At 48.9% G+C, this 27,754-nt stretch overlaps 1 protein-coding gene and 1 long non-coding RNA gene across 2 annotated transcripts; one reads left to right on the top strand and one right to left on the bottom strand.

Annotated features, from left to right (window-relative positions):
* The first annotated feature begins 437 nt into the window (after positions 1 to 437).
* On the top strand, positions 438 to 21,355 carry LOC142560362 (uncharacterized). The gene is made up of 4 exons (XR_012823353.1): positions 438 to 603; positions 3,125 to 3,180; positions 5,850 to 5,875; positions 21,233 to 21,355. It is a non-coding gene; the product is annotated as an uncharacterized LOC142560362 (long non-coding RNA).
* On the bottom strand, positions 11,206 to 23,670 carry LOC142560357 (putative peptidoglycan muropeptide transporter SLC46). Its single transcript, XM_075672399.1, has 5 exons — positions 22,628 to 23,670; positions 21,229 to 21,465; positions 16,628 to 16,711; positions 13,571 to 13,727; positions 11,206 to 11,705 (listed from the first exon to the last, which is right to left on the bottom strand). Exons 1-5 carry the CDS (start codon positions 23,631 to 23,633, stop codon positions 11,621 to 11,623), a joined length of 1,569 nt encoding a protein of 522 aa, XP_075528514.1. The 5' UTR covers positions 23,634 to 23,670; the 3' UTR covers positions 11,206 to 11,620.
* Between the last annotated feature and the right edge of the window lie 4,084 nt (positions 23,671 to 27,754).

Below are 27,754 nucleotides of genomic sequence, written 5' to 3'. Positions count from 1 at the left end.
TGACTATTCGTGACCGCCGGTTCTCGGTAATTTTTTTAAACAGCAGTTTATTATAATACCGTTTACAATAACTAGTCAAAATTAATTTATTTTACATTTGAATAGGTGATGTCTAAAGTTTGGCATCTTTAAAGTGTTTCCGGCTTCAAAAGTATATATTTTTTTTCAACCCGCAATAGCATATATCAGTGGCCATAGAGTTTCTCACTCAGTGGCATAGCTTTTAGGACAATTTTACTTCAGCGTCGCCATCAAGTTTTATTCCTACAATTTTAGCCGCCATCTAACTCTACTTCACTCATGGAGGAATATCCAAGAGTTAACTATATATGTTCAGCACCATACCTCCACTGTCGCTTCCCAATTCGAATCGAAGGCTCGAATTATAAAATGTTGCATAAAACAGCATTTTCTGTTTTCACTACAATAATTCTTTACATTATTAATTTTGTAGAAGAATGCGCGAGATTTAAAAATAATAAAATAATTTTTTAATACGCTGCAATTGACTCAAAACTGTCGGCTGATGTTTACTCTCCAAAAAGCGCGCGCATTTGGCCTGGCTTGTTTACGTTACTGCTGGTACATTGCTACGGTTCACAGGTATGTATTTCTCTCTTTTAATGCTTTAACATGATTTAACGCTAGAAGCTTTTGCCCGGCGCAGCACTGACGCTTACTTAAACTTATGGTTCTCACTTTCTCGTGACAGTGCGAATGCTTCCAGGCATCGTACCGTCGCTCGCGCGACACTAGACCTTTTTTTCTTTACTAAGCAACAGTTGAACAGGAAATATATTTCCTTCGGGGAGGCGAATGTGTTCGCAGAAATTGAAGTGAAACAAACCTACTTCGGTGTCTACTAACGAAACATGAGGAAACTTACACGACGTCGGAATCTCGACGTGCTGCGCGTAGGCATGTTGAAATAGTTGAACTTGGTAAATGGAAGTCGGCGCACTCAGGCCCCGGTTCTCGCTCGGCGTTCTGGCGCTCTTTGTACTTCGTACACGCCCCCGTGCAACTTGTATGTGTGCGCTGTATTCGTTCGCCGGCCCGTGGAAGCTCGTGGAGCGTGATTTTTTATTGTGTGTTACAAGGCTTGTAAGTGGCAAAGTGCATGTGCGTACTCCCTAATTTGGCGCACTCATAACGTTCCACTACGCCTGACTCCGCTGTAAAGTGGTAGTTGTTTTAGCAATATAGTTTTATTTATTTCTTTAAACGACGATGCCGCATCTTTCAGAGAAGAAAACGAAACTTTTCCCGGCTCTTTTAATAGAAGCGACCATTTTCTATTCGCTGTGCCGATATAGTGTCCGCAAAGCTCTTCCTCCAGTTTTGCTAATTCGTGCCTTATTCCAAGAGATCACTCAGGCACTTGTTCAGCCCGCCAAGGTAGCCGCCTCATTGTAGCGAAAGGCTGCACCGCATATTAAATCGCACACACGAGAAATACACGCGCGATAAAAGTTACTTTGTCTAAGCGTAGCAAAATCTTGTTCTATTCCTGCCTATTTTTGAACATGCTCAAACTCACACTCATCCCGAAAGGAACCAGAACTTACCGCTTGTAATCGTGAAAGGCGCCTGGGAAAAAAAGTCGTGGAGCCTCGCCGAAAACCAGCCGTCGTCTGCTTGCAACACGAGTACTACACCGCGAGAGCGCCAGGCACCGCCCTGGAACCACGACCATTGTTTTTGCCCAAAGTCCGCCGCCAACTTATGTGATGCTCGATGTCTGCGGAGCACCCCCCCCCCCCCCTGCTCTTGTGACTCCATAAACTTTGTATCGGGACCCGCCGTGGTTGCTCAGTGGCTATGGTGTTGGGCTGCTGAGCACGAGGTCGCGGGATCGAATCCCGGCCACGGCGGCCGCATTTCGATGGGGGCGAAATGCGAAAACACCCGTGTGCTTAGATTTAGGTGCACGTTAAAGAACCCCAGGTGGTCAAAATTTCCGGAGTCCTCCACTACGGCGTGCCTCATAATCAGAAAGTGGTTTTGGCACGTAAAACCCCAAATATTAATTAACTTTGTATCGGCATCGGGTAACGCTTTTGCCAGCAGGTCTGCCCGCCAAGCGCAGGACGTCGCCCAGTCGGGCGCTTTAAGCGGGTATCCACACGGGATTCTCAAGGAACAAGAAAATTGCGTATATACGTGGGGCGATGAAAAAAGCTGTGCGCACTCTGGCGTCGAAATTTATTTTAAACAATTTTCCCAAAAGGCAAATGCACTGCATTCTCAACGCTAAGAATTTCAATGAAATGATGAGCTTTGTCCATCTGTAAACACACAGAGCCCTACAGAATCGGTTCGCGCGTAGAAGCGATAGGAACTTCGATTTTTCGTGCATACTTTTGTCCAGCTACTGATTTGTGGCTGATAGTCATGGGGAAGCCATTGTCCTCACCATGGCTGCAATTTAACTCGTGCAGCATGTGCAAACCTGCAGAGCTGTGGCTCAACAACTTCATGCTGAAAACTTACAAGGAACCAAAGGACGGATAATTATGTACTCGCTCTCATAGATGTGTAAATAGACGGAAACTGCTGTACACTTTTGCGTAGACAGTAATTTTAATATGGGCAGTGCGACGCAACAGTGGTAATCAAAAAACAAGTGCAGAAAAGCCACTACACTCTCCTGCAAACTTTTTATTGAATACAGTAAAGAAATCAGATCGTAGTACAAAGCTGCTGTTTAATTCTATTGGTTACCTTGCTGAAAAGTTACATGCACAGTTATGTCAAGCAGCCGTGCACAAATTTACATACCTCGACTAAATTAGGTGGCAGTGAGCTTACACTTGCTGATATTTTGTATATGTATGCACTTTCCTTCACTTGCATGCACACACTTACTGAGGTACACTCCTGTTCACCAGCACTCCCTCTCACTCAAGACACTCGAATGAGTTTGAGTGTCACTGGTGGATTCAGAAAGGGGGTGGGAGGAGGGATGCTCAGGCCCATAACGTTGCAAGTGCTTGCACTCAGTGGCTAGTGTTCGCCATTGAGCGGAAATGGAAACATGTAGTGGAGTATATCGCTTAACAGTGGATGCAGTTTATCATCAGGAATTAATATTTACTTATGCAAAACACTTGCGTACTTACAGGAGCTGGTCAAGTGTGCTGAATTGAGTGGCTGAGGCAGTGACCACGGAGCAAACAGGTATCACTCTGGAAACCAGGGAACTATTGTGGCCAGCTTTACATTGGTGAAATGCACGTTAAGTGCACTTCACGACTGAAGTTATGTATCTGAAAACTTCTCCTGATTCCTTAACTTTGTGGCACTTTCCAAGATGATTTCGTTACCCCTCAAACAAGATTCAATACATTACAGAATTTATCAATGGCAACATGGTTGACCTCACTGTAGATTGAAACTAATGAAAGCAACCAGCTAATATGTTAATGAATTCAGGAAATATTTGCAATGGGCAGTACTGTGGAAAATAGTTTCAAAGTTGCTTATAAGCACAGAAAACTGTGCTGCTTATATTGAACAGAGTAACATACACAAACTGTGTCACATCTCTTGTTCACTCCATGTTTTTGATGAGCAGTGTACTCCTCTGCTGCTCCTGTGTTTGGTGTTTAGCCATTCATTATAGATTCTTGTATGTGTAATCCTTGTGAATGAGCTCAAATGGCCAGGAATGCAAGCTGATTGTGACTCACTTGGAAGTTAAGACAGCAAAAGAATGTAGAATGAAGTACACAAGGTAAGACAGACATAGGTGACAAATTTATTAGCACGGTTGACCTTTTCTGGCATTGGATTCTATCGTTTAAAATGTGGTTTGACCGAAGACTATTTCTGTCCTTCTGGTGCTTTAAATAAAGACAAGGCTACTTCATTTTGCTACTCTGCTGCTATATCCATTCCTCACAAAATGCTGAGTAAGACTATATTAAACTAAAGCATCGCTTACGCTTACGAGTGGAAGTGCAGGCCTTGCTTGTGCCAGAAAACACAGGGGCTCCTTGTGTGACTTTGTTGCCATTGAATTTTTATTTTATGCATCTTGGGAACACTGTTAAACCAGAACTATCACAATTCACCAACACTATAGTGACAGCTTTTGCTTCTGTGTTGCATAAACAGTTAGCTATATAACAAGCTGTGGTGACTCATAGCAGAGCGCACACTGCTCAAGGAAGTGTAAAGGGATGCCATCTAGCTTATGGTGCTCTCTTGCTTAGTTAAGTGTTCTATACAGATTAGAATACATTCACAAGTCCTAAAGTGTCCACCAAGTGCATATTTATGAAAAAATGTTATTCTTGCCTTGACCACAGTATTTTTCATAATCAGTAAGTTCATACTAGCTCCCAGTGATAGTTTTATCTCAGCAATGAGCTGTTCCACAGTTAGCTATCTGTTCAATCTAAAGCCTTTGTGAAACACCTGTCGCACTGTCTTTAATAGTAGTTCTTGGGTGTGTGCATTGTCCAGTTCCTTGAAATTTTAAACCCATATGCACTGCAGTGCTGTGTGCAGCTTTTACATTCAACCATGTCAAACTGATTTGAATAAAGCTTGTTTAGTCTAAAAGAAGATGCTTAGTACTGCTGACTATTACCGAGTTGATACTGATATACTTCAAAACTATTGTGGAATTTGCCCCAAAGTGAAGTTTCATAAAAATTGAAGCCATATCTTTACAACTCTAACACTGCGCCAAGAGCAGCTATTGGAGTTCATAAAAGTTTGTCTATCAGAGTGTCAAAAGTCTGCAAAGCTATTCTATGAGCTAGCAGGTTATGAACTAACAGGTTACTTTCTGTGCACAGGTTTTCAAAACATCCTCTTAGCCAATTATGAGTATATTGCCAAGCATTGTATACTATATCAGTTTAGTACACTTTACATTCTGCGATTGTGTGCAGTTTACTAAAATTACGTTTTTTTTTCCAGAGCTTCATTGGTTTGAATGTGATGCTTAATGCAGATTTTTTTTTCTTTAACCTTCCATTTGCCAACTGTTTTTCTAGATAACTGAAAGCATAAAGATCTGTTCCAACAGTAACTATTTTTGAACTTTCTTTAATGCAACTAATTGCAGTCGAATCGGTTTACCAATCATTCAGTTCAGCTCTCTGTGTTATGTGTGCTATTTGAATAGACAAGGCTAGAGGTAGAGCCTTCTCTTAATAGCAGAACCATATGTGACTCATTTTGAATGTAAAATACAGTTACACATCATACATGGGCCTCCTTGAAAAACAGATTTCTGGGTCAGGGTATAATCCACTGATGTCCACTTGTCTAATTCTCAGTCCTGCAAGCCTGTCACTCCTCTAGCTACGACTTTATTTCAGCTGGTGGTTTTATCTTCTTCATGATCAGCTTCTCTCTTTTCCTTTAGCACAGTGTTCTCATGCATAAAGACGACAACAATGACTATGGCCATTCCCACCCTCCAGCTATTTGCTACACCTCTGGAGCCTATCCTTGCCACTGGTGTTATGTGCTCCGGAGCATTATGGAACACCTAAGGAGAAGTGCCACATCCTAGTTTGGTCCTCCCTAAACTGATTCACTTTTATTGCCATTTTAGGTATTTACACAGTATTCATCTGCAAGAAGAGGTCTGGAATTCAAAAGTACAATGATACATCATGTACACGTTGTATGGATGAAAACAAGCTATGCGGAAATGGCACGGAGAGCAAAAATACAAAAAGAAAGAAGGTTTGACCTCAATTGAGCAAACATATGTAAAATAGCAAAAGTATTGCCACATGACTTTAGGTGTGTAGTGTGTAACATGTGTAGTAATTACAAATGTGCAATGTGAACAGTATTCATAAATATTTATTGCCTGTTTGCAGAAAACATAAAAAGAGTGAAATAAATGGTAAGTACGATCTGAGCATGAAATTTCAAATCAAACACATTGGATTTGATTGTTCAGCGTTATATTCAGTGGCTGCAATTGCTGTACACTATCGCAAGAAGTGCACAAGAGTGCTAATGTAAACTGGAATCTGTTGAAGAGTGGTTATAGGCCAACTGCTGTGACCTGTATGAATATTGCATAGTATCGTCAGTTTGTCCCTGTCAACATAACAGCAAGTTTGTAGTTGAAAACAAAATAAAAACATTGACAAAGTGATGGGTGAGTCAGCAGTTCATATCTGCATGCTTGCAGTGCAGAAGATGAGATGATAGGGGAGAGAACAGGATGGGCAAAGGGCTGACTGCCATCTGGACTTAACTGTTCGCTTCTTCAGAAATAACATTATTTGTTTGAATTTATGCGGGTGCCTTCAGAAGGGCGAACAATAAACCTCAGTTGATAATCAATGCTACAGTTCTCTATTTTTTCCAAGTTATCTGTGCTGATAGAGACTAGCAATGATACATATGTAATAAGATGATTTATTACGAGGCACTAGGCACAGTCTAGTAGCACTGGCAGTAGATGAACGCTGATCATGCGCACAGCCGACACAAGAGCGCCTTCTTCGTCTTTCTCTTCACCACAATGGCCCCCGGGAGAGAAGAGGAGCCATCCTGGCGACTTACGGCGTAGGTAGGATGAGGGGGTCATAGTACGGCTTAAGTCGGTTGACATGAACCGTGTCACGCCCGCGATGCCTATGGTCGGGTGAAGGTGTCACAGGTTCTACAACATAGGTGACAGCGGAGGGACGGTCTATGACGCGGTAGGGGCCATCATAGCGTGCAAGGAGTTTGGTCGAAAGGCCAGGGCTGTGAGGCGGGACCCACAACCAAACAAGAGAACCAGTCGGGAAAACTGGTGTAAGCGCGTCACTGTCACGCCGCAGCTTTTGACGACCTTGAGCAGCGGTCGTAAGGGTTCGCGCGAGCTGCCTACAGTCCTCGGCGTATTTGGCGGCTTCAGACACAGGCGTGCATTCGGAAGCATCGGGTCGGTATGGGAGCATTGTGTCCAAAGTACACGAGGGCTCTCGTCCATACAGCAGAAAAAAAGGCGAAAAGCCAGTGGTAGCTTGTGTGGCCGTATTATAGGCATACGTGACGAACGGCAAAACAGTGTCCCAGTTACTGTGATCCGAGGCGACGTACATAGTCAACATGTCACCGAGTGTGCGGTTGAACCTCTCTGTCAAGCCATTCGTTTGCGGGTGGTAGGCTGTAGACTTGCGGTGAACGATGCTGCATGCAGCGAGAAGGGCTTGGATGACTTCGGACAAGAAGACACGTCCCCTGTCGCTGAGCAGTTCGCGTGGTGCGCCATGTCGAAGAACGAAGTTCCGCAAGATGAAGAACGCAACTTCGCGCGCAGAGGCTGCCGGGAGTGCGGCAGTCTCGGCGTAGCGCGTCAAGTGGTCGACACCTACAATTATCCATCGGTTACCCGCGGAACTGCAAGGAAGTGGCCCGTATAGGTCTATGCCGACGCGATCGAAGGGCCGAGCCGGGCAGGGTAGCGGCTGTAGCTCACCAGGAGGGCGAGGTGGAATTTTACGCCGTTGGCACGCCGTGCAAGCGCGTACGTACTGGCGCACGAAGTGATACATGCCGTGCCAGTAGAAACGCTGCCGTAGCCGAGTATACGTTTTCAGAACACCGGCGTGACCATTATGAGGAGCAGCATGAAAATAAGCGCATATGTCAGAACGCATGTGTCGTGGTATCACCAGGAGCCATTTGCGACCATCAGGCAAATAATTTCTGCGGTAAAGAACGTTGTCGCGGACAGTAAAGTGAGCGGCTTGGCGACGAAGTGTTCGAGAAGAGGATGTGGCGGATGGGTCGTGGAGGAAATTCAGCATAGTTGAAAGCAGGGGATCCTTACGCTGCTCGTCCGGCATATCAGCGACGTTGAAGGCTGACATGGATGCGAAGAGCGGAGACACTGAAGCCACATCACAAGGTAGCGGCGATCGGGAAAGCGCATCGGCGTCAGAGTGCTTTCTGCCCGATCGGTAGACAACGCGGATATCATATTCTTGTAAGCGGAGTGCCCATCGCCCTAGGCGACCTGACGGATCCTTCAACGAGGACAGCCAGCAAAGTGAATGGTGGTCGGTGACAATGTCAAAAGGGCGACCATATAGGTATGGACGAAATTTGACGAGCGCCCAAATAATGGCCAAGCACTCCTTTTCGGTTACTGAGTAGTTGGCTTCTGCCTTCTTTAAAGTTCGGCTCGCATACGCGACGACGTACTCGTCATAGCCGTCTTTCCGTTGTGCGAGGACTGCACCAAGTCCGATACCGCTGGCGTCCGTATGTACCTCTGTAGGCGCTGTGGGATCGTAGTGTCGAAGAATCGGTGGCGAAATAAGTAGGCGACGTAGTTGCTGGAAGGCTTCGTCACAGGAAGTTGACCACGCGGAGATGCCGTTGGTAGCGGTAAGCAAATTGGTCAGTGGTGCGATGATAGTCGCGAAATTGCGCACAAAACGCCGAAAGTAAGAGCAGAGCCCTATAAAGCTGCGGAGCGCCTTAAGAGTAGTGGGCGTCGGAAACTCTGCGACCGCGCGAAGCTTGGCTGGGTCAGGAAGCACGCCGTCCTTCGATACAACGTGACCCAATATTGTTAACTTGCGAGCAGCAAAACGGCACTTTTTGATGTTAAGTTGGAGGCCAGCAGAGGTGAGGCAGGTCAGTATCTCACGCAAGCGAACGAGGTGCGTCGGGAAATCTGGCGAAAACACCACGATATCATCAAGGTAGCACAGACATGTTTTCCACTTGTAGTTGCGAAGGATGGTGTCCATCATACGCTCGAAAGTAGCGGGCGCGTTGCATAGCCCGAATGGCATTACGGTAAATTCGTACAAGCCATCGGGCGTGATGAAAGCTGTCTTCTCACAGTCATCATCTGCCATCGGCACTTGCCAATAGCCGGAGCGAAGATCCAAAGATGAGAAGTACTCTGCGCCTTGCAAGGAGTCGAGGGCGTCATCGATCCGAGGCAGCGGATAGACATCTTTACGAGTGATCTTATTGAGTCGGCGGTAATCCACACAGAAGCGTATTGACCCGTCCTTCTTGCGTACTAATACTACAGGAGACGCCCAAGGACTGTGGGAAGGGCGAATGACGCCACGGTGCAGCATGTCGTCGACCTGCTCGTTAATGATCTTCCGCTCGGCTGCCGACACGCGGTATGGTCGCTGGCGTAACGGAGGATGGGAACCAGTGTGCACGCTGTGAGTGACGGTTGCCGTACGCCCCAGAGATGGTTGGTCACAGTCAAACGACGAGCGAAAATTCTGAAGAAGCGCGAAGACTTGCTGGCGATATGGAGGCGGCAGATCGGCGTCTACGACAGATTCAAGAACGTTGGACGACGACGACGACAATGATGATGATGATGTGCACGGCACAGGAGAAGTGAGGGCGTCGAGTTCATAACAGGCAGTGTCGTCGGAAACATCGAGAATGTGAAGCGGGTCAAGGGGCTGAACACGACCGAGTGATTCGCCGCGCAGTAACGACACATGGTAGTGAGACGGGTTACACACAAGCATTGAGGATAATCCAGACACAGTGGTGAGGACGGCAAATGGGAGAGGTAGGGCCTTGCGACGTAGAAAAATTGGCGACGGTGTAAAAAGTACTGTAGCGTCTGGCGCGGTAGAGCAAGAGACGGGCACAAGCACACACGTGTCGGGTGGTATGTCCGTATCGGACACAATAGTGAGCTTGGAGGCTTTTTGTTCAGAAGGGTCAGGCAGCGGGGCATCGGCAAGCGGGAAAAGCGCTACTTCGGCCCGGGCGCAGTCGATGATGGCACGATGGTGAGACAAGAAGTCCCAGCCGAGTATAATGTCATGTGAACATGATGACAACACGAGAAATTCAACAACGTAGACAATGCCTTCGATGACCACCCTTGCAGTACATTGAGCGACCGGGGCTATATGCTGCGCAGTCGCGGTGCGTAGAAGCATACCAGACAACGGCATTGTCACCTTATGGAGGCTGCGACAAAGCTTTTCGTCGATAACAGAAACTGCAGCCCCAGTATCAATAAGCGCAATTGCGGCGGTTCCTTCGACCAAAACGTCCAATAAATTGCGTGGCGACTGTGCAGGCCTTGTAGAAGTCGCGAAGCTTGCAGTTCGTGCCTGCGGAACTGCAGCAACTAGTTTCCCTCGCTAGGTGACTGGCGGCGACGTAAGGGGGAAAGTGAGCGACGACGTGGCGATGGCGAACGATGGGTGCCGACAGGGCGTCGAGGAGGCGGCGAAAACTCGTGGTCGGGAAGCATCGCATGCCCGGCGGTATTGTGGGAATAGGCATATCCAGGTGGTGCGACAGGAGCGTTAGCAGCTGGCATACGACGATGGCAGAAGCGCGCAACGTGGCCGGCGACACCGCAAGCGAAGCATATGGGTCGGTTGTCGCGTGTGCGCCAAGAGGTCTGAACTGGGCGTCGAGATGGAACGGGAGGCGACGCGGGAGGAGGTGCAGCAGGAAGTCGCATTGGCGCCGGAAACGAGAACGTCGGCGGCGCAGGTCGCGCGGCGACTTCGGCATAAGTCAGAGGTGCAGCCACGGGAGGGCAGGGTTGGGCGAAAGGTAAAGACCCAGCAAGTTCCTCGCGAATGGCCCGCCTAATGGGAGCAGCCAGAGATGTGTCAGGCAGGGGAGGTCCATCGTTGAGAGGCAGCATAGACAATTGGCGCGCCACCTCCTCCCGAATGAAATCCTTTATCTCAACAGAGAGCGATGCTGCTGGCGTGGTGTTTGAGCGAAGCGTGAGGCCCGAGAGAGAGTCGCCAGGAGCGAGAGCGCTGCGCGCAAGGACCCTTTGTCGACGCAGCTCATCGAAGCTCTGGCAAAGAGTGACGACAGCTGCGACAGAAGTAGGGTTCCGCGCCAGGAGCATTTGAAATGCGTCGTCCTCGATGCCCTTGAGGATGTGCTTCACCTTGTCTTCTTCAGTCATGGTGGAATCGACGCGGGCGCAAATATCAACGACATCCTCTATGTAACTAGTATAAGTCTCGCCGGGCTGTTGAGCGCGCTGGCGGAGGCGTTGTTCAGCACGGAGTTTTCGCAAGTGCGGCTGCGAAGTTCCAGGGTGAGGTCGGGGAGTGCAGCACCTTCCACCAAATGTAATAAGATGATTTATTACGAGGCACTAGGCACAGTCTAGTAGCACTGGCAGTAGATGAACGCTGATCATGCGCACAGCCGACACAAGAGCGCCTTCTTCGTCTTTCTCTTCACCACACATATACAGAAGTGTCATGTGTTAATCTTTAATCTGTGCAAAGTCTGCAAAGGAGGGTATTGCCCAAACCTTGCTGCAGGAGGAGGAGCAAGGAACCTTTGTTAGTCCTGACTGAACAAGGGGCCTATTCTGGGCACAATAGGTTTGAAATCATGGCTTGTAAGTGCAAAGGCCCTTGTAAAAGAATTGGATAGCTGTCTCAACAGGGTAGCAGTATACGTGAGCCTCAAGGGTCAGTGGCAGAAACGCGCCTGCTGATGTGGTAGTTCGTGTGGAGGCCATTGCTCAAGTCCTTTTGGTTTGCCAAAAGAAGGCAACGAGGGAACACTGCAAGGTCTTGCACACTTAATGTTAGTTGCTGCCAAGCACCTGTGTGCATCTGTCTGGAGTTGTCCGTCAGTGCGCAGGTTGGCTGATGCCTCAGTCGTTGATCGGCCCAGAGGATATCTCTGACTTGGACATGTCCTGGTACTTTATGCTGTACCGGTGAACTTTGGTGACATATCTTCAAGTAAGAGAGGTGCACGTAGGTCAAGCATTGCTAATCATTGTACACCATTTATTTGAATTAGAAGAAAAAGGAAAGGTGGATTTTAGTGGCCATTCAAATGGAGTTTTATAGATCCTTAATTTTCTTCCAGATATTCACAGATCTAAGAATTTTTAAAATGTGATGCATCAAGTTTACTGCTGTATAACTCTACAAAAGCAGATACAGTTAAGCACCTTTATAGTGAAGTGCTTGGGACCTCCGAATTCATTCTTTATACAGGTCAGTTCATTGTAGAGGTCGCGCACCGCACAACTCAAAATAGAACTGGGACAAAATTATTCTTTCATTATGTAGGACATTTCATTATAGTGGCGCTCAACCGTATTGCAGTTCTGTCAGTTGCATATTTAGAACTTGTAAAGTAGACAGAATTAGTGCATTATACATTGCTCTAAAATTTACTAACAATTTGTTATTAGGAGATCTGCAAAACTTGCATCTCACCTAAGCTAAAGTGTCTGCTTTAGTAGCTACAGCAGATGCACTTCACAGAAAGAAGTTGGTTCAGCGATCAGCATGGCCACTTCCCTAAATAAGCCTCAAGCCATCTGTGAAACATTATTTTGATGCCATCTGTTTAGAATTCATAGTAGTTTAAACCATTCTCACAAGTTGCTGCTACCAGCACTTCTACTAACTGCGCTTGCCTGGGGTGCTATTCTGTACAGTCAAATTCCACCATCTTGTCAGCTCTGATTGGCCCAGAGGGCTGCTACGGCTTCTCTTATCGGCTCAAAATGCCACCATTACAGAATTTGACAAAACCCTGTTCTAATGTAACCCTAAGCCTCAAAACTCTTATATGCAATTAATAACTCCACCTCTGGTCTTTCCGATTGTAACTTTATCACATTTACTAACGCAAGTTGTACCCGTGGGTCCCACGCCTTGAACAGAGTACCTATTATGGTCATATTAACACATTTAACTACAGCTTTTCCCACATACAATTGAGCTTTGGATTTCTCTCCCTGATAACATTCATTCACTCAGTAAAAGATTTTGTAGCTGCCACTGGTAAGCATTTTGCTAAGATGTGTTTCTATCTTATCATTCATCTTTTTGTGTACGTTTGTGTTTTTAATGCGTAATGTATAGTAATGTATAATGCTCCCACTCCTCCTATAGCCCTATATCGGGCTGCAGCATATGTAAATAAATAAAAAATTGGAGGACGCTTAAGCTTCGCCTTCAAGAGTGGAACGCGACAGCGTTCCCGTCGAGCCGCCAAGGGGTGTAAGACAATGGGCTACAGCGCAGCGACTACGCGCCCCGCATCGGACGCGGTGAGCGTCGAGCAACGCAGCGGTCGGCGCGACAACGAAATGTGCGCCTGAGCAAGCGACGCGCGCCTGAGCCTACAGCTCGTTTCTAAGGCAACACCGCGTTCACTAGAGGCGCTTTTGTACCGCTTTCAAGCATCGAACTCGTGGCTCAGTGGTAACGTCTCCGTCTCACACTCCGGAGACCCTGGTTCGATTCCCACCCAGCCGATCTTGGAAGTTGCTTTTTATTTATGAACTGCCTGCCGTGATTTATCGCTCACGGCCAACGCCGCGGACGCCGACGACACCGGCTTTTCTGCGACACGAGCTCCTTAACGCTATCGCGTTAATAATGTCACAAGAAACAGCCCTTTAGGCTGATCTGTCCAGGTTAAGTTGCAGAACAGTTCTTTCCTTTTTTTGTGTGGAGTTCTTGATTTTAGAGCAAACTTAACCATCTTAATTGCGTACCAGCTGGTGCAGAGAACTCAACAACCATCTGCGTTTCTGTCATAGGAAAAAAATTGTGGGAGCGGCCTGTGGGGGGCTTACGCAGTGAGGCCGACGGCGATGCAGCTGATTCCGGCAGCCACCAGATAAGGCATTCCCGGCAAAAATCCGATGGACTGGTTTAATATAGTGGGGAGCAGCACCTCGCCGATGATTGGTACCACGGATTCAAACGTGGCCATTAGCGAGAACACCTTGCCTGCAAAACAAGCACAGGACACTTGTGGAGCTTGCCGTAAATTCAGAGTAGCTTTGTCTCATGCCTTTCTGTTTCAGTATATTTTGCCGTATTTATCCGGCTCTCTTTCATACTAATACTGACCTGTGAGTGTTCGAAAAAAATAGCACCAAGAGCGGAGAAAAGCGACTTTCATGATTTTAGAGCGCAGCTCTTTGGCGTCCGTTCCTGGGTTTCGCGTCGTCGTCGGCGTTGTCGGCCTCGTAACCAGCTCCGCCCCCCTTTCATCCCCCCAGCGCTAGCAGCGACCGACTGATACCGCTGGATGCCGCTGACGCCGCTAGAGAGTCAAGATAACGTGACTGCATAGAACACCGTCGCCGCCATGCAGAAAGAGGAGGAAAGGGTCCCCCCCCCCCCTGTTCTTGTGTGGCGGATAGGGTGCTCTTCAGTTGCCGACGCGCCGGTTATTTCACGTAGGCCCCGGCACGTCGACGAATACGTGACCACCTTCCCACGGCTAGACCTGGTTCTTAGCGCTGCGGAAGCGAGGGTATCATATTGTTTGTGTCGGCATCGGCGGCGTTGTCCCTGAAACCAACTCCGCAGCTGGGGTTGACTCACTATCGGCGTCAGCGGCATCAGTCAGTCGCTGCTATCTCTTCCCTCCTCCCTTTATCGTGTTGTCCGCTTGCTGCGCGCGCTTCTGCCCCCATCGTTTGCCGCTGGGTGTACACGCCGCCCCCCTCCCCCCTCTTCCTGCGAGTCTCCGGTTGTCAAAGCGCCGGCTCGAACTTAATTCCTTTCTTCGCTCCTCCTCCAATGCAACCTCTGTGCGGTGGCAATCAGAGAGCCAGATCGGTGGCGGCGGATCTGTATATGTGCACCGCCCGAGCCGAAATTGCCGCTGCCGTTCGCCCTGTGCGGTGGCAATCAGAGAGCCAGATCGGTGGCGGCGGATCTGTATATGTGCACCGCCCGAGCCGAAATTGCCGCTGCCGTTCGCCACTGCGAAATTATCTGCCAGTTCTTTCTGAGCCATGAGCGAGACGACCGATGGAAGTCCTCCGTCTGCTGCTGCTGCTGCTGCTGCTGCTAAACGAGCTGCCAGAGCAGAGGCCCAGCGCCGTCGCCGTCAGAATCCAGAGGTGCGTGCCGCCGAAGCAGAAGCTTACCTAGTGGAGTCTTTGTTAAAGGAATACGTGTGAAAAATAAAAAAAAATTCTGTGATAGCGCATACATGTGTTGCTCGATTTCTTTGCCTCAATCTATCGAAAAGGTGAAACAGCTTATTTGCTGCGCTCAAATTTCGCATTAGGAAGTAACGTAATCGTCGGTAATTTTTTTTTCCTCTGTTAATTTTCTTGAAGGTGTGGGAGGCTGTTGAAGTCACTGAATGAAACTTGTGGATGGACTGCGTTCCTCGTTGCTATGTAAAACAATGTTGATTTGTGGGTGAAGAACAACCAGACAGATGCTAGCGCCTGTTGTGCACAAATATTTTTTAGCCGAGCCCGCTCAATGACGCGGAAGCCTGATTCCGCCGATTCCACTGCTCGCGCACCGTCAGCGTGCTGGCCGTGCCGTGGTCGTCTTTTGTGACCGGACCATTGTGGCACGTAGCAGTGCGCTACAGATCGATATTTGACCCAGTCATAGCGTCGTGCGGCGTGAAAGCAATATACGAGCGAATACCGCGCCGAATATGTCCCTCAAGATTCACCAACGATTAGGGTACTCCCTAATGCGAAATTCGAGCGAAGCTGTATGCGTGCTTTCATTTCACGATATATTGGCTGGTGCGGACAGTCTGTCTCGTGCGGCACTTTTCAAAAACGGAGCGAAGTACGGCGCAACTGCCTCGGTAATCGGGAGATCACGAGAGGCGGCGCGCGAGTGACGCGTGGGCGCAATTCGCAGCAACCGCCGCAGACAGACGACACCTGCTACTCTGGCGCCATCTCGTAGCCAACGTCGCCGCAAAGCCCGTCTTGCGCGGCGCACTACCCTTTCTCACGCTTTCGCCATACCCTCCTCCACTTTCCGCCTCATGGTTCCGCTGCACCCTCCTCTGCTTTGCTCCTCGCGCTCTCTTCGCTATCGCCATCTTTCATCTCCCGCTGCGCTCCACGTTCGCTCTTTCGTTCGTTGTGCTCGGTTACGAGGGACGGCGACGCTCAACGGAGTAGCGGGTGCCCAAGAGCTGCACTATGAAATGCGTTTCATATTCCTTGGGTGAAATGTTTCATTGTTCTTGTGGTGCCATTCTGGGCATTGTCAAATTCCGCCATATTGTCAAATTTGGTGATAGCGGCATTTTGAACTAATCAGAGAAGCCAGCTGGGCGAGGCTGATTGGTTCAAAATGCCGCCATTACAGAATTTGACAATGTGCAGAGTTGTACGCTTGGGCTACATTTGCGCCAGCTTTCCCGCCTCTCGGGCTTGTTTCGAATTGGCCTTTCTCTTGCTATCTGGCAGCAAACCAGATACGCTACTTCGGTACACAATGCACACGCCAAAATCTTGAGCCGCTATACCGGATACCTGTCCGAAAAAGTCGCTCACGGGAAGACGGCGCTTGGTATAAGCTGAGTCAAAGTACTCTGGTATAAGGGCCACTGAAACGCAAGAGTAAATCAGCTTAGTATATCTAAAGTATTATTTCAAAACTCTGTTATCATTTGAGAATACAAAGGTGGACATAATCTACGAGTAAAACTTTCGATGGAACTGTGCGTTTACACTTCCCTCCCTACAAATTCTGAAATATACCTAAGTTCGCTTGTGTCTGTCTCTCTCTCACCGCGTGTTTTGCGGAGTTTGTGCGCTGTCTACCGGCCATCTTTAAAACGAGAACGAATCCTCGATGAAATTTTCGACAGTACGTATACGCGCCACGTCATTGAGCTTTTCACTTACCGACTTCGTCAGGCGCCACAAGCTTGGAGAGATGGGTTCTCACGCCCACCTGGCCGAGGAAAGTGGGAAGTCCCACGAGACATTCTGCGCATAAAAACGCGTTTCTTTATTTGGTGACCTTCGGGGGCGGTACATGCGTGCAGCCTCAACATTGTATTGTGTGGAAGTGTGTGAATATTTGAGACTTGCGAATAACAAATCGAGTATTGTCCTATTCGAATCACTCACTCGAATTAAATAGTCGCCATTCGTAGATACGAATACAATTCTGGGGCAGCCGCTCTACCATCCGAGCTATCCAGGCGGCTAGCAGATGGCAGGCGAAATCGAATTTATCAACTCAGAAGCAAAGGCAAGAGTTTGACGTAATAGTTCTGCGGAAACCCGCAAGGTGGAGAGAAGTAATTGTAAAGGGAAAATGAGACATCCACCCAAATGTAGCCAAGTGCTACAAAGGAAACCCATACGGGTTCCTCGAAAGAGAAGCTTCTCAGTTGAGGAAAAATTCGTCGTGGTCCGGGACTATAAGCTTGTGTGTTCTTTCATGGCAAAGCGAGCACAGCGCCAAAGACAGGGACGCAGAAAGAACCATCACGCGCGACTCTGACTGCCAAACAAGGTTTATTGGTCATGCAAGGACCGTCCCCCCCAATAAACATCGCTGAAGTCGTGCACCGCGAGCGTCTTTCTGCGCGTCCTCGTACTCAGCGCTGTACTCGCTTTTCGCGAGGCCTATACAACGTTCAGAAACGGGCACAGCGGGTCACGAGAAACCCGCAGTTGGGAGGAGCTCTGGACGAATCGTCACTTCCTGTGGTTATTATTTAACGCCTAAACCAACGCGCAGTGCGCGAGCGTTTTCGAATTACACATAAACATACGTAGTCGCGAATACCGCGGCAAAAAAAAAAAAAAGTTTACGTAAGGAAAGCTTCCACGGGTTCCGCTGGCATTTTCGATGCGCGGGACTCCTGCGACAATCAAGTGCTGACTGTCGTAACGGGCATTTCGGGAATTCGTCAGACAAGAGGCCCCCCCCCCCCCCCTCCGCTCCATGCGGCCGAGAGCCCGACGGCCCCAAGGCATTGTCGTGTGGTGAAACAAACACGGCAACTTCGATAAGAAGCGCGGTCGCGGAGAGACACGACTGATATGCCGCAAACGCCATTCAATTCGCGATCCGCTAAAAAAAAAAGCTTCTGAGCTAAGGGGCGGCTAGCAGACAGCAATTTTTCTTCAACTGCGGGGCTTCTCGAGGTCAGCAAAATCTGGGAAGGTTCGTCTAGAGAGCCTCGCTTTACAAAGGTACGACAATTTTTTTTTTTTTTCACTGCGTTTTAAAACCTCTCGAGGTCGAAGCCTCTGTGTGAATCGCGCTTGTCGGTGCTGTATTATTATTATTTTTTTTGAACACATATACACACGTACACAGTTAACAGGAAAGGGAAAGCGAGGAGCAGGCTGGCAACTGCCACCGGAAGGGGCACAACGCCTGCCTACTCTTCTGAAGGGAGGTGACAGCAACACAGAAATGGTAGATAGGAAGGAGGGGAGAAAAAAGGAAAGAGGAAAGGAAGAGCAACAGGACAAATCTAAAGACTTAAGATGAACTCTGCAGCCGAAATTAAAGCGACGCCGCGTCGAACAGCCTCCACAATTATCAAACACATCCATGGCTAGTTCGCTATGCGGCTAATTGTGTCCTCCACGATGAGAGGCCAAGTACAGCTGCACGTAATCACCGTTTCACCGGTAGTCGGTTCACAATATACACTGCAAGGTGTTTGAACCGGCCACCTCCCATCTTCGAAGGAAGAAGCGTTAGGGCACAGTACTGATCACACACAGTAGGGCCGGTCACTGAAGGTCACGCTTACTACAGAATGTTGAATGTTCATGCTACAAACGCGAACCTAAGTTAGTTAACTCTGTAAATGTTAGTAGGGCGCGATGGGCCTGATCACGTTTAGATGCACAACCACTGGGGTATAAACATTCCTCGAGTGTCGCACACCGCAGGCCAAGGAGATGATAGTTTCTCACTAGCGACATGCGCTGCGCACTAAAAACGGGACACTCAAATATAAGGTGCTGAAGTGTCTCGTAGCAGCCACAAGACGTACACAATGGACTTTCTACACGCCCTTGTCTGTATAAAGTTCACGCAACCAATCCTCAGCTTGAGCAGTAACTGTATAAACGACTTCCTGGCAACCCGCAGTATGTGTTGGTGTTAACCAAATGAGTAGGTGATCTGAGCCCCACGGGTCGGGTTCACATGACCAGGCTAAGCACACATCTCTCATTGTTATCACAAGGTCTATAGTGGTGTGCTCCTTTCCTCTACCTATAAATGTAGGTGAACCGTCATTCAGTATTTGGAGATCGTTCTTGATAATGAACTCGTTAATCTGTGCCCCACGATTGTCTTGGGGACGGCTACACCATCGTGGATGGTGAGCACTAAAATCTCCGCATAACACAAACGATGCACCACACCGAGACACTAAGCACTCAAAGCGAGGTATCGGAAGAACGTGTAGGCCTGTTGTATATGCTTGCCACCGTCGTACACACACCTCTGAGGCTCACAGTAACAGCTACACACTCAATCTCATCGTCACAGATGCTGTCTGTGTCAATAACCGCGAAGTCCAAGTCAACACGAACGTACACTGATGCTTTTGAAGCATTGCGCGTATGCGCCGCCTCCACACACTGGAAAGAGCCACAAGCTGGTTCCGCGCTGTTGCGTTTCGCCTGCGACGCGCGGTTTTGCCGGCGCGACTGCGGCGGGGCGGCAGACATTTTGGCCCGTTCGGCGTCGCCGCAACGCTCCCGCTGCTGCGTTTCGCCTGCGACGCGCGGTTTTGCCGGCGCGACTGCGGCGGGGCGGCAGACATTTTGGCCCGTTCGGCGTCGCCGCAACGCTCCCCGCCAGGCGTTTCCAGGCGTTTCCAGGCATGTTCCGATGCCACGTGTCTTCATGTGCGTGTGTGAGTGTATGTGCCATTGTGCCCGAACGGCGGCGATGCGACAGCAGGGGGTCACCCTCTCCTTCCAGTCATTGTGCCCGACCAGAGGCGCTACGAGAGCCGAAGTTACCTTCTCCTCCCAGTCTTTGTGCCCGACCGGCGGCGCTACGACAGTGTGCGTCACCATTAGCCCATTGTACAATCACGTGCTCGTCTATTGAGGGGTTCCTTCTTGCCCTCAACTGCGAGAGTATAAAAACAGCTGCCCCCGGACGCCAAAAGGAGGGCTCCGATTTCTTCTGTTGAGTAAAGTGCTCTCCCGTCTCTCTACTTCGGTCAACCTGACCGCCAACTCTTTGCGATGTTAAAATAAACAAGTTGTTTTGTTGTTACCAGTCGACTCATGCTTTGCCGGGACCTTCGGATGCTTCCAGTTGTACCCCAGGCCGCCAGGCCAACGCTACCCTTGGGGCTTGCGACCCAGGTACAACCACGGGCGTCAGCGCCGAGTTCCCAACAACCGATGCCATCGGTGGGATCCAAACAGCGCATAGAGTATTACTGTGGACACCCACGAAGACTGGCAATCGATATTCGTCTTTCCTTACGTTAGTTTCCTGAAGCGCTGTAACGTCTGGTGGAGTCCTCATAGCCATTAGTCGAAGGACTATATCAGCGTGCCGCGGTCGCATCCACATGACATTCTATTGCAGCACAAAGGGGCGAGGCTGCTGACAACTGTTAGAATTGTTTCCGGTAAAACGTCTAGCGAAAGGCCGTCGAGTACAGGAACGAGGACGGTGCTGTATATGTGACCGGAAAACAACTGCCTTGCGTCTAATGTGACTGCAGCGTTCTTTTTTTTTTTTTTTAGGTAACATGGTGCTCCGCGCATTTGCCATGCCGGATAGAGCACGCAGCTGACTTGGCGTTTTCCGGATGGTTATTCGTGTTGCACATATGTTAAAGGTGCGTCACGTATGAGCTGGAGAACAATGTTGTTGTATGCTTGTCAGCCAGTATTCGAAGCCTAACGTTTTACACGAAACACTGTGCCTATCCTCAGTTTCGAGAAATTTTATAGTCAAAATATGTACTCAATTGCCTTGTGCTGTTCCACCTATTTTACGTTTCCGCTCTTTCAAAACATCAATGTAGTGCGAATAACTGTTAACTAGAACATCAATGTATTTCGCGACGCGCTTTGTATTTCACGAAACAGGCGTTAGGCACAGTTTCCACCGCTAAGTCTCGAACTAAAACCTGGACCTTAAAGACTATATTTAAAGGTTAATTAGTGAAATTTTGTAATTAGTAAATTATAGGTCAAATTTTGATGTCTGTCACTGCTGTGAAGAATTATTCTGCAAAAATTATCTATATATTCTCAATTTATCTGCGTTTGTTCTGGGGACAGTCGTCGCAGAAATACGGTATACAAGGCACCGCGCGTAGTCAAATTTCCCGTGTTCTTCGTCGAGAAGGGCGTACGTCGCTCTTAGTTTTGAGTCTTCGTCAGCTTGTCCGCTCGCCGTGTATTCAATACTGTGTTTTCTCTTTCGCTCGGCTGCCGAAAGCCCTTCCTTTCACAACTTCGTAGAGTGTAGAACGAATTGGTGCACTTACGCAGGTAGTACAGCCATTCTTCGTAGGCGAGCCCCAGTATGACCATCTGCGCAGCCGCGAAGCAACAGCCGACGAGCGCCATGGCGGGGTCGCTGATCTTGAGGACCTTCACGAAGAGGAAGACGATGGGCACGTTCAGGACCACGCCCACCGCGGTGGACACGGACTGCACCGTCGAGTAGTAGGCCACCGTCCAGGAGTACATCTTGCGCACGTAGAAGTACGCGATTCCCGAGGCTGCGAAAGAGCACGCGCGGTGCCCGCAGTACTTTTCGCACTTCCGGCCCTGCGGGAGCTCCCTAAAAGCAGTGCTCCCAAAGTTTCCCTAGAGGTTACGAATTTGGGCTCTTTTTTTTTTTTACGATGTTATCAACGTTGCGTCGTTTTACGGCAAATGAGTTCTACTCGCGATAACAGTTTCGCTCGTCGGTGCGCAAACCTGACGTTGGAAGCCTTCTGGGGTGAAAGAATGCGCGAGAGAGAGATGTAGTTGTTTTGAGCAAGTTTATACAGACAAGTTCCTGGAACAGGTGCATTCGGTAACACCAGACTAACCGGGAAAAAGTCACTTTGATCTAAAAACAGTCTGTTTGCGCTTGTTAGTATTTGCTGTGCCAAGCTTTTCGCTGCTGGTGTTGCTGTCTAAACGTAAATCACGTTTAATAAAGGGCGTATGTGTCCCTGAAAAGGCATGTGCTTACGGCAAGCTTTTGAAAAAAAAAATGAAGTTTCATGCGCCCTGCACTTCAAGAAGTCATTCCAATGTTTGCGTACGGAACTATTGCACAAGCCTAACGCTATCCCCCGGTCAAGGCGCAGGAAATGCTGTCGGGTCGTCTCGCATGAAGCCTGCGCTGCGTGAAACGAATGGGAACGTGCAAATACCGTTTTGCTTCGCGGTTGACACGAATAGCAGTGTAGTTCCTCTTTAATAGTTTAGGAAGTGCAGGCTGTATTTGGACAGCGTGTTTCAGAACCAGATTCAATGGCCTGCCGAGGTAAGGGAATACTCAGAACCATAGAGTCTAGGAAACTATGCTCAAAACGGCGTTGACATATGCAGGTAGTGCGCAATCAGCGATGTTGCACTGCATGACGTCACCGGCGTCGTGGTGAGCGAAACTAGAAAAGGAAAGTGTGACCCTCGTTTTCCCCACCATGCAGTGTTATTTCCCCCAAAATAAATTCAAATTAGGTTTCAAAAGAATGAGTTGGTACTCTAAATGGTTTGTAATACAGACAACGCGTTCTTGACGCCTTGTTTATAATGTTCCCTTCCGCTGCAGCTAGTGCCTCAAAGCAGCGCGTCTCGTCGCCGCATTGCTTCAACTCTTACAGACCCACCTGCGATCGACATTCGAACTTCACGATTGATCGAAGGCTTCATACGTATACTCACACGACATGTCAAATATGACGCAGGAGGTGACCCCGAAGAGACACCACAGCTGCAGCCGTCCCCTGTTGGGCCTGGCTTTTATCGCACTTCTGAAGCTCTCGGTCAGGTTCTGCAGCTGGAAGAAATTCTTCAGCCTTAGCGACAGCCCGTCCTTCGCGTGCTCCGGTTTCGCGAGGTTCTTGATGGCGACGAATGTCCATACGAGCGCGAACGACTCAAGCGCGAAAGACGTGTACAGCACGGGAATCCAGCCGAAGTGGCCGCACACCTGACCGCCGACGTAGCTGCCCAGGGGACCGCCCAGCGACATTACTATGCTGAGCGCGAAGAACCTCATGCGCCTGCGTTTCTCCCTCGTCGACAAAGTTGCCGCGCTGCAGACGGCCGTGAAGATGCTGATGCGACCTCCGCACAGTCCGTCCGGAACCATGGACAGGATGTTCGCGTAGAGCGGCATCGCCATCTGGTACACGGTGAAGATGTCCAGCAGCGTAGTGGCCATGAAACCCACCGTGGCGATCACCAGCGGTGTCCGGTAGCCGTACTTGTCGCACCAGGGCCCGACGAAGATGGCCATGACCGCCGAAGGTGCCAGGTGCAAGACGGAACGCATCATGCTCGTCGTGCTGGCGTACTGTTCGGCCTCGTTCTTGACGTCCTCGAAGTTGTCCAGATGGGAGCAGACGCTGGAGTTGAGGGCGAGCGTGTTGAGGCAGGACTTCTGGAGGAGGAAATCCTGGATGACTGTGGTGCTCATCTTTCGCGCCACCACGTAGAGCGCCAGGTATATCTCGAGCCTGACGACCAGTAAAGCGCCCACGGCACGACGCCAACCGGGTGCGCTGTTGCTGACGACGTCGACGTCATCGACAGACTTGCTACTCTCTTGTCCAGTTGTGTCCCCGGTGCTGCATTCCACGAGAAAGGCGGGTTGATAACGGTCAGGCGTCTCGGGGCCGCAGTCCGGCGTTTGAGCCGGAGTTCCCGCATTAACTTCGGCGCTCATTTCGAGAGTCGGTGTTTGGGCTGTTCCGATATGGTTCTTCGCTCTGCTTGAAGCGGAAGAAAAGGGAAAGGAGTTACAATATGCAGCAGGCTGACCGAAATAACGTAGAAAAGGTATGGTTCGGCGGCAGCTCGAGCTTAAAATCACTGACTGCGGTTCGAGAAAGTATCACGCGAATATCGACGATGGGATCGTATACATACGTCTACACAAAAGACTGTTCTTATATAAATCTATACAGGGTGTTTCAGCGAACACTTTCAAAAGTCATGAAGGTGTCCTGTGGCAGATAGCACAATTCTGTTTCATGAAGTGGCCTACTCAAAGCGGTAGACGCTACCTGCATAAAAAATTAAAATCAGAATCAGCAAATTAACAGAAATTCACTAATGAAGTTTCTAAACGGTTACCTTATGGCCCGTATTCCAATTTGCAAGTTCTAGCCGCGGATTTCGCTAGACGGATCCATTTGGAACGAATTCTCAGGGTGACACCAGTTTCGAAATATTCTAGAAATTTGCGGAGAAATGCACTGGCATTCTAGTTACTTTCCTAACAAAACGTCGTTTTACGCGTTCAAGCACTATACAAAACACGCATACACACACACACACACACACACATATATATATATATATATATATATATATATATGTATGTATGTATGTATGTATCGAAATATGTAATGTCGAGTCATTATGGGATTGTTTGAATTAATAAGTCTCGCAGCACGTTCCCAATGCAGGGTTCCGCTTGTAACGAATATCGCTTTCACCGAATTAAACTCCGAGATGCTCATTTAGCGTTTTGTCTACTTTAATCAAGGAAGAATCGCACACGTACTCAATTTGCTGGAGTTGCGCCTACGAAAGCAAAGTAAATGCCAATAAGCCGTTGTCAGCAAATGACGGTTACGTATTTTGCGATAGGAGTTGCTTATTTCATTGTGACTGAGCACATTCTGAGTAAATGCGCTACATTGTTATTTATTTATGTTTAGCGAAGTGACCTAATTCGACCCTGTTAGCTTCGCGTGCACTAGCCTCGCTTGACGCGAACGCACCTGAGGTTCTTCTTAAGCCAGCCTGCGGACGTGCGACGCAAAAAGTACTGACCGCCTGTGCCGTCGGCTCGCTACTGGAGCTGGGTTTATCTTTCCGGCATGGTTTAGAGTGAGGGGGGGGGGGAGGATCGTGCGCCTGACGCACATTGAGTCACTGCAACCTATTCTCACTAGTGAAAGCAAAGGTAACACGATGAAAGCCCTTATCGATGTCCACTTCACTTTGAACAGCTGGATGAGAAAATATTTTATCGGTAATCCACGCAGAATACGCAGGTGTGTTATCGCACGCACGGCGTCTGTTCCGATAGCTTTGTGCTCGCATGTAATGCATACTTACTCTGCACAAAAAAGCAACATCTACAGGGTACTGCAATGCTCGATGTACAGTCAACAGCAAAAGTTTACGGGATGCGGTTGAGTTTACGGGCCCTTTGTTGAGTGCTCCAGAGGGATTGTTTATGCAATTCCCTTGCACCCTTGTGGGCAGCTCTACATTGGTCAAACTGAGCGTTGTGTGAATGACCGTTTAAGGGAACATGCGCAAAAACTAAAGAAGAAAGAGGATAAGGGCGCACATTTGGTGGCTCATGTTACCGCGTGTGGTTGCTACGCTCGATTTTCTGCAACAACTATTCATGGCAGGAGCGGCAACGCCTCTTCCAGGCTCGCTCTTGAAGCCTTCTTTATCAAGAAGAATAGAGATGTGTGAGTGAGCCTTCTATCACATTACTGGATGCTGAATTTAACTTCTTGCGCAACCGCCTTTGATGTGCATGTACCGGCTACTCTTCTGCTTGGTAGGCGCATGCGTGACAAGAGGATATATATATCCATGCACTATCCTTCCTTCCTTTAAACAGTTGTGAGTAGCGCTTGTCCTTGTCTGTCTTCCTTGTGTCCGTGGTTTTATTCGCGCTAAGCTACTACTTCAAATATGGACTACCAACTAGCCCAACAGTCAACTCTTCTTGGTACTACCTAGTTCAGGGCAGAGGGCGCTTTTTAGCACCATTTTCGCAGCGCCCCCTGGGCAATGCAAGAGCCCCATCGGATCCGTTAACAGCCGCCGATGGCCAGGAGCCGGCAGGCATAGCTCGCTGGGCCATCGAATCCGGCACCGGTTGCGCTTGTGACACGATCGCTTGCAGCTCGTATAACGAAGCGCCTATGTTAGTCGGTACAACGTGTACACAGTTATGTCACGCTTAAATTGCAGCACATTTGATTTCATTGGCGCCGACAGAAGCGAACGAGCATGCCAGGCAAGCTTGCGATCGCTGGGAGACGATGTAGGCCTAGCTCGCGGGCCGTCTATCCGGGGCCGAGGGTCCTTGCGATGCGCCCGCAGCTCGTAATAAAGCGCCTAAATTTGTCAGCACAATCAATGCCTGAACATTTATGTTTCTCTTAAGTGAAAATACGGTTAGTTTTCCCGGTGCCTTTAGTAGCGATGAGTAAACACGCCAGTCAGGCGGGCCGCTTCGTATACAGATGATTGCTGGCGCGTCTGTGCTTACCGCGTCCGAGTTTAAATCACGCCAACGATTTACTATTTCGCACAACGTTTTATAACTCGCACTCTTTCGAGGACACTTTATTCTAGAAGTTATTTCGTGTCAGAAACAAATTGTAGCCGACTTATGTGCCGCCGTCAGCGGCGAAAGAGGCCCGCGTTTCGACCAGGGAGAGAAAAAAAAAACAGACATGATCAGAGCGGCGAGGCACCCGCTCGCCGGCCCCGCCCCGCCAGGTCTACCACGTGGCCATGACGTTCACGCTACCGGCGCTGTCACTGGCTGCGATCGTCCGACCGATGTGGCAGTCGCACGACAGTATTGGCGGCGAGGAGTTACGGAGTCGCCATCTAGCGGAAGCGCCTCGATGGCCTAGTATGAGGGATCACGTGGCGCGCTCCTCATAGGTCTTGCTGTCAGCGCTCACTGAAAACACCACGCGCGAGCTCTACCGGACATTTCTGTAAGTACTTTCGTAACGAGAGAAGTTTTTTACTGTCTAAATAATAATCTTGGCCAAACTGAAAGCACAGAATCGTTTACAGACGCTATCTCTTGGCCGAATATGTAAAGCGAGCACCACTGCGCGCGGTCGCTGCGATGGAGTCTCCCGAACCGGCTTCTTGCGTGAAAGGTAGCCAAACGCTGAGAGTAAACTGTGTGAAATATGTTGTTAGAGTGGGCTGTCTGTATAACCAAATGGGGCATAACAGAATGAAGCCTCAATGCAGCGATCGCACGGGTTTGCAGTGACCGACTGCGCGTCTGCATGCATGTCCGCGCCGAATGTTTTGCTTTCGCTGTGAGCGCATTTTCGCACCATGCCATGAGCTTTAGGCTGCAGAATATGAGCATTTGACAGTGTACAATCAACCATTGTGGCGTGGGCGCTATCAGAGCTGTTCAAAATAATTTCATTGTAGAGACTTCGACGCCTACGGGGACTGTGATGTGCCGTTGCGACGATTCAATCTTTTGTTTTCTTCTAAATTTTTGGACGTTTCCATATTGTTTCTCGAGTTGTGTCGCACTGTATGTTTATTTGTGTTCTCAGCGTGCGATTCCCGCTGCTTCTTTTTTGTAATGCAGTGCATTAATTCATAACATGTACAAACATGACCATATGCCATGACTTTTTTTAAAGTGCGTCTTACCACTCCCTTTCCATTCCAGTGAACTTGCCAGTATCTATAGCATCGACAAGTTCATAGACCAAACAGTCATGACATTAGTCGGGCAGCGGACTCGGGCGAGCGTCTCAGCAGGCATTTTCCGAACATCGCAGACCCGGCGCCGTAGCAGAAATCTTCCTCGCATCTGTGCTTGCTGCATACCCGAGTTGTAGTCGATGACTGTTTGCCGGTTTTATCTTTTACGAGCCAAGCTTCACGCAGCTTCTTGTCCTGCGGCTACGTGTGAATAAGGCTGACACCGGGCTCCGTTGCGCACGTCCGGCACTGTGGCACCGAGCAGTAGCCTACCATGTTGCGCACCTTCAAAGGCAGCCACTACCTATTCTAGTGCTTTCAAGCGTTGTAAAG

This window comes from Dermacentor variabilis, chromosome 10, assembly GCF_050947875.1.
Source record: "Dermacentor variabilis isolate Ectoservices chromosome 10, ASM5094787v1, whole genome shotgun sequence".
NCBI lineage: Eukaryota > Metazoa > Arthropoda > Arachnida > Ixodida > Ixodidae > Dermacentor > Dermacentor variabilis.
This window is presented reverse-complemented; position numbering and strand designations above follow the sequence as displayed.

Bases quoted from the DNA above. Each gene is read 5' to 3' on its own strand.
- LOC142560357 (XM_075672399.1), bottom strand. From the start codon at position 23,633: ATGAGCGCCGAAGTTAATGCGGGAACTCCGGCTCAAACGCCGGACTGC. The intron at 13,728-16,627 runs GTAAGTGAAAAG...CTTGTTTTGCAG, and splicing joins TGTGGCGCCTGACGAAGTCG to GCAAGGTGTTCTCGCTAATG. The intron at 11,706-13,570 runs GTAAGCCCCCCA...TCTTACTTGAAG, and splicing joins ATCGCCGTCGGCCTCACTGC to ATATGTCACCAAAGTTCACC.